The following is a 7218-nucleotide window of genomic DNA, read 5'->3' as shown; positions in this document are numbered from 1 at the left end:
TTTTTTTTTTTTTTTGATAGTGTTGTAATTTTGAGGACTCTGAATTCTAAGCTGGCTGCCTGGAAATAAAGTGAGCTTTTCTTGTCCTAAAATAAAACAAATCACAACTTTGTATTACTTAAATAAACATCAATGATCTCAGATGTTGAAGGTTAAAAATAAAAGCACTGGTAACAAAAATGAAACAAATTAAGCAGACAGTGTTTAAACCAAAAGTGAGTTTTGTCAGCTTTACATTTTAAAGTTCGGTGTGTCYAGATTAGATTGACGCCTTCACCCCGTGTGCTTTCCTTGTTAGAGATGTTCCAGTTGTTTCAAGCTGAATATGTTCTGCATGCAAAATCTTTAAATCGATCGACTATCAGTCAAATCAAGATCCGGGTTTGGGCCGAGTCATTTACAATCAAACCACTTCTCTTTGCATCTGTTGCGTGTTTCTTTTAAAGTGGGGTTTGAATCATCACCATGCTAAAATATGTAGATATAAAAATGTAGTTTTAAGCTCAGCTGTTTCAGAATAGATTTTTCTAAAACAAACTTTTCTGAATTTAACACAACACATCATTGCTTCAGTTCTGACTAAGTGGAGACTCTRCTAATGAGAAGACGATGCCCAAAGCATGATTCTGCCACCACCGTGCTTTACTGTGGAGACGGTATCTATGACAAAAAACTTGGYGCATACTCTCCACGAAACTATGCAGAGAATGGGGTCTTAGACAAATTGCGAGAAGAAAGGTAAAATTTTCTTCACACAATGATATTGATGCAATCAAATTAGGGCATCTCTTATGAAGTATTTAGTTTTAATTTAGAAGTTTTTTATGTCTATGTCTTTGCGTGATATATTTATTGCTACATGTTATATAAGTGTTATATTATGCTTGCTGACATGTTTTATATTATGATTAATATAAAATGTTTAATGTGCTTTAACCATCTKTTCCTTTTAGCAGGACTGGTATCGTGCCATATGCATTCATTTGCAATATATTTAAAATAAAATGTTTAATGTGCTTTAACCATCTGTTCCTTTTAGCAGGACTGGTATCGTGCCATATGCATTCATTTGCAATATATTTAAATATGCCATCAGAGTATTTAAAATGTAATGTTTTTTTTAGAATYCCACCATTATTCTTTTTTGTCTTTTAAAGATTAGACCCAGACATATTCAGAGCTCTCTTCTGTCTGTATTGTGCTGCTTCCTCTGTGGTGTCTCTTGCACYCTGGTGTTGCAGACTGAGTTGAAGCTTTGTGGTGGCAACCTCATGCTTTAGGGATATTTTTCATTGGCGCAGCTTGGTCACATTTGAAGGGATGATAAATGGTGCCAAACACAGGCAAAGGAAAAAGGGGTTCCATTTTTTATTTCACGAGACTGAAATGGAAGTTCACCTTTCAGAATCACAATGACCCAAAGAACGCTTTCTAAGGCAACACTCGAGTGGTTTGGAGGGCACATTTAAATGTCCCAGTACGGCCAAGTCAAAGCGCACACTTCAATTTGCCTGAGGTCTGYGGTGTGTTTCAAAAATTTTGGTGCACTTCTGAGAACCATCCAGCTTGAAGGAGCTGGAGCAGTTTTGTCTTGAGGGATGGGCAAAAATCCCAGTGGGTAGACACGCCAAGCTCACAGACAAAACCCTGGAGACCTACAGCTGTGATTGTTGCGAAACTAAATCCTCTAAAATAATGATTTTAGCAATGAAAGAAAAACTTATTCATGTTTTAATTCTTRTCTTCTATTTTAGATTTGTGTTAATGTAAGCCCTAAAGAAAATCATTTTTACTCCAGGTTATGAATCAGCAAAAGGAAAAAGTCCTACAAGAGTTAGTTTTTCAAGGTTTGCGTCCAACTAAAAAAAATAGGCAGAATAAAACAAGAATGTAAAGAAACAGACTTTTCATTATTTGGAACTTTGCTTCTTTGGATGTTTTGATTTTGATATCGACAACAGATTTCAGGCATAATCACTCAAGGAGCAGGCCTCAAGAAACAGTCAGAACTGATTCCAATCACCACATTATTGCTTTTTTATTTATTCTTTTTCAACTCAGATCTTGCCTTGTTAGAGGCAAAAAAAGAAAGGGTAGTTTTATATCTGAAAAAAAAAAAAAGATAATCTGCTGAAGGGTATTTAATATTTTACAAAACCACATTGTTTTTTTCATTGGTTGCCAGAAAGAAATTATGAAAATGTGCTGGAATCAACACAAGGTCTAATTGTTTTTATTAGACTGATAATAATAAGCCTCTTTGGATAGGATCCTTTTTTTCTTATTGTATTACATCAAATCACATTGTTTTGAGTCTGAACTAATACGGAAACAAACTGACTAAAAACTGATGGTGCTAACCACTACAGCACTGTGCAATAATACAATAATACATTGTTTGATGGAACAGACACTGACCAGATTCAATCATTAATTAATTCCTTTCTTCGTGCTCTTTCTATGGTTTATATTTGTTCAGTACAACAGACAGCGTGGGCTTTCCTCCAACCATAGTGCTCCTACTCCTCCACCTACTGCCGACATGTCGTCATAAAGCTGTGTTTAGTGGTCAAAAATGGGGAATCCCCCCTAAACTTTTCCCGTTACCCCTTGTTAAAAAAAGACAGTGTTAAAAAAAAGATTTGCGACAAAAGGTGAGAGTACTGGTAACAGAACTTAACCTGCTGCGAGCTCCTGAGACTAATATCCTGGTTTATTAACCAGCTGACATCAGCTCACCAAGCTGAAATTAACAGAGAAGTTATAATAATATGGACAATAAATACTATTACTTTAAGGTGACAAGTTGGCAACTAAGTTTGTGCAGTGTTTGTTCATGTCTGTTCAGGTTTACTTTCTATGACTTTTAGTTTCTGTATTTTTTCTTCATGTTCCTTTTCTTTCTTATGCCACCGTGTTTTCAGCCACTCTCAGTGCTTTTTCCATTGACAACCTTCACGCTCTGGTTCTGCTCAACCCACTTCCACCTGTTCTTTKTTGCCATTAAGYCCGATRTCTCCACTTTACTCATAAGCTCCAATCCATTCAAGTCTTACTCCTCTACAGCAGTGTTTCCCAAAGTGGGGTCCTGAAAAGATTTTTGAATTTATTACATTTTTGCCTTAGTTGTTACAAAGAAGTGAGGTTAGTATATTTAAAATGGATAAATGTAGTATAAAAATATTGTTACTTTGCCCATGTTTTGTTAACCTGATACAAATGTTTATCATCCAAAAATAGTTGGGGGCACAGGTCTCTGCTACTGTTATTTTGTGGGTCAAAAGCTGAAARGTTTGGGAACCACTGCACTTTGGTTCCCAAAGTTGGGCTTGGGACCCAATTATGGGTCATGAAGCACCTTGGATAATCTCCAGAAATCAATTTAAAGGTAATAAAATAATTGCTGATGTAATATTGTCCCTTTAATTATTACAAAAACACAAAAGTAAGTATAAAAAGTATTTACATTTGTGTACAAGCTATTTAGATTGTCAAAAAGCCTGTGTTTTTAGGGTTATTAACAAAGTTCGTGTACTCAGACCAGTAATATTTGGGGTCACAAGTTTTTGCCATGGATATTTTGTGGGTCAGAAGATAAAAAGTTTGGGAACCACTGCTCTACAGTGTGACTGTCTTCTCAAGATTGTTTTGTATCTTTTGCGGACACGCCAGCCTCTTGTTTAAAACAATATTATTGCAATAAATAATTTTCATTTTCATCTGAGTTCTGTTGGTTTGTATTCTTGGGTTCATTTCTAATATGAACCTTGATATAAACAGCCTAAACAGAGTTCACTTGTGTTCACTTACTCTCTGTATGTGACTGTGCTTTGAAATTAAATAAACCAAATAAATACTTCTACATTATTATTTATATATTATAGCTAGTCAATAATAAAGATACAGTACACGTCATTCAAACGGTGGTAAAAATAGCAAATAAAAATCAATCGTGATACATTTTAAATTTGTTTATTTTATTATCTTGTAGGTATTTCTACTCGGTGGTATCACACCATCAGAATCCTACACTACTCCATGCCTAACAAGTAACTGACTAATATTACAATTTGTAGCAATTATTGCTGAAGGTARAAAGGCAAACATATTTTTCTATAGTGTTAGAAAAATATCTCAAACACTGGAGTTCGCCACAGTCTTATAGATATTTAACTACTATTTGGTGATGTATCAGCTGAGAATCATTCATAATGACACAAAATGTAATTTTCACAAAGTTTGTTGACAGAGTGTTTATAATTGGAATTTGCACATACTCTATAATGTATACACAGGTAAGTATATCATGAAAATGTTTGCCAAAAAGATCTAAAAACATTGTGACAGTAAACTTGGTGATAATTAATATCGGTGTCATTCTCAATATTTTATTTTTTATATTTTGGCTACGACTGTAGTCCGAGCAACTTTGACATTAACTGTACGGTGTCAACAATGCTCGGGTGTTAGCAAAACTATTCATGAACCACCAGGCACATAAAAAAAGCAAAAATCTTGAAATACTATCTCCCAATGGACATCTGAAACTAATTGACATTAAAGTCAACACGATTCAAGATGGCCGCCACAGCTAACCCACGTTAGCCAAAATAAAAATGGCTATAACTTTGTCAAATGGATCAGCGTTAAGCTAAAGTTTTATACGTTTGGCTAATTGCTAAAAAATGTGAAGAAAAATCACACTAATCAAAATCTATTTCTTTAAACATATTGACTCATACTGATATAAGAAAAACCTAATGAGCCCTTCGTTAGAATTTAAAAACATCTCGTTTCTGTTGGGMATGATTTCTCACCTTGCTGGAGTCCCAGTTCTGTGTCTTTGTCTGGGTTTTCATGAGTTCATATGTTTGTTCCATTCTGCCCACGTCAGGCTTTGGAAAACCAGGGACAACGTTATGAAGCTGGAAGCCAAATAGCTGCAGCCAGCTACCAATATCTGGAAACACACACACACAAGTACGAGGAAAAAAGTGCATTCAGAGAAAAAGCTAGAAGGAATTGTGTGTACTGTAAAGCAAACAAAAAAGTCATAAAGTCAGCTAAGCAACACCTCGCACAGGAAGTCACACAGTTTGTGAGCAGAGACGGTTGTTTGGTTTCTCCCTCACTTACAAATTCCTCCTGTAATAATAAAGCTCAGTGCAGGAAAACGTGACGGTTTAAATGAATGTGCCATTAAATGGAAGGACAAATGCCTCCGCCAACATTCCACATTCATCCTCTGCTCTCCTCTTTCATCTCTTTCCCTCACCTAAGGTTTTACCTCGTCTGCTGGGGAACCGGCGCGTTCTTGACAGACAAGAGAGAACAAAAACACTGCAGACCGTGTTAAAGAAACACTACGATCAGAGGCACGGCTGTCCTTTCTGTTGCCAGCCCTTTCTGTCACATTTTCTTCTTCTGACACGTCGCTCGCCTGTGGTTAGCCATGTGCCCCATTCACTCACTCTTCATGGCAGATGTTTCCCTTRCATGTGCAGGTGTGGGGAGTAGGTGTCATCGAGTGAATTTTCTCTCTGTCTGTCAGCCAGTAGCTAATTGTGCGTTTAGTTAAGACGGCGCACGTGAGCGCGAGCGAGTGTGAAGCTCACCTGTAGTAAACTGTGTCACCTCCTCCACGTTCCCGACCGGGCAGTTGTTCTTAAAGGCATACAGGTTGAACGGCTGCGGCTCTTTGCTCAGCTCCCCCCACAGCTCATAGTTCGGTGAAGTCCATCGGCCGGCGAGCGTGTCGTAGTCCCGCCTACCGAGGTGGACCAGTCTCGTGAACGGGTCGTACAGGCCTCCGTGGAAGCCGATGACCAGCTTGAAGTCAGGATTTGTGTCTTGATAGACCTCTCCATAGGGGGTGTAGAGGATCTCTTTGATTAATCGGCCCTTGCTGGAGAACACTGCCCTCGGGCTCCCCACACTGTCACAGGCGACATAGTACTCCTCCCCGCTGCTCAGCTCCATGGCGATGAGATGGCCCTGAAGGTCGTAGTACAGAGACGTGATCAGATTGCTGCTGTGGTTGTACAGGTGGCTGACCCTGGTGGGGTGTGACAGATCGGCGTAGAAGAACTGCAGCTGCTCGCCCTGGCTGTTCTTAGTGGCCACGCGCCGGCCCAGCCCGTCGTAGCGGTACCAGACCGAGCGCTCCGTCATGCGGTTGAAGACGCGGGTCAGCAGTCCGTTGGAGTTGTACTCGAAGAGTTCACTGGCTCGCTGGCGGAGGAAGCCGTCGTCATCCACGCTGTACTGCAGGTCCCCGAGGTGTGTGATGCGATCTTTCTGGTCGTAGCGCAGCGACGTCAGCCTGGAACGATACAAGCTGCACGTAATACCAGTCAAGACTGTATTTACAAGWTTGTGGTGTTAGCTATCTTGCTCCAGGGTATCTGCAGGTTTTRCAGGAAACTTYTTAAGATCGTTTTAATACCACCTCGAATGAAACAAGACCGAAAGAACTATAAACATAGCTGATGGTTGGAGGATTCTGCTGTATTACAGCCAAGCATTGCACATGTGTCACTCAATGAAACATGTTGAACACAAAGATTTTCTGTGCTCTCTGGTTAAATTAGCTGTTATTTGGTTGGAAACATCCAAAAAAGGTGACATCTACTAAATACATGTATGGCACGAAGCTTTATGGCGTTCTAACCTCCAGTTTTGCCTTTACACACAAAGAAGWCATCCAGCCAACTTTAAATAAATTTACACCATCACAATTTAAGACAAACTTACAGATTCTTTTAATGAATTTAAGACTTTTTAGATCTTTTTAAAGATGTGCAGACACCTGTGCTAACCTATTTGGAAGTTTTAAGGAGTCAAAGTGATGTTTTCAAACTTAGAACACTATGAACTGTCAAGCATGGCGGTGTTAATGTTGTGACTGATTGAAAATCATCGAAGATATATATTTTAGAATTATTCCACCCTGGAAAAGCAATGGTTAAAAAATTAATAATGCTTTAAAAAACAATAATACAAAACTCATAACCATGATGAGTGTTTGTAAACTTCTAGGGGTGTAAGAAAAGAACCGTACACTGAAACATCACAGTGTTTCAACACTAGTGATTCTTGAAAGCACTGTATCAAATTTTAATTAGGGCCAAAAATGTAAATTCTCATGCCAGTGGTTCATTTTGTGTTGTATTTTAGCCTCCGATTTCAAGTTGGCAGCAGTCTGCTGTAATATATATA

At 38.5% G+C, this 7218-nt stretch overlaps 1 protein-coding gene across 1 annotated transcript in view; it reads right to left on the bottom strand.

The window, feature by feature from the left end:
• tenm1 (teneurin transmembrane protein 1) overlaps positions 1–7218 on the bottom strand; it is a gene marked incomplete at its 5' end in the record, with an annotated part of 152539 nt that overhangs the window by 3221 nt on the left and 142100 nt on the right. Inside the window, 2 exon segments of the mRNA XM_014022069.1 lie at positions 4818–4960; positions 5616–6322. Of these exon segments, the coding sequence (XP_013877523.1) occupies positions 4818–4960; positions 5616–6322 (850 nt within the window).

The sequence above is a fragment of the Austrofundulus limnaeus genome, unplaced genomic scaffold, assembly GCF_001266775.1.
Source record: "Austrofundulus limnaeus strain Quisiro unplaced genomic scaffold, Austrofundulus_limnaeus-1.0 Scaffold317, whole genome shotgun sequence".
Taxonomy (NCBI): Eukaryota; Metazoa; Chordata; class Actinopteri; order Cyprinodontiformes; family Rivulidae; genus Austrofundulus; species Austrofundulus limnaeus.
Note: the sequence above shows the minus strand (reverse complement) of the source record. Positions and strands in the feature narration are given on the sequence as shown.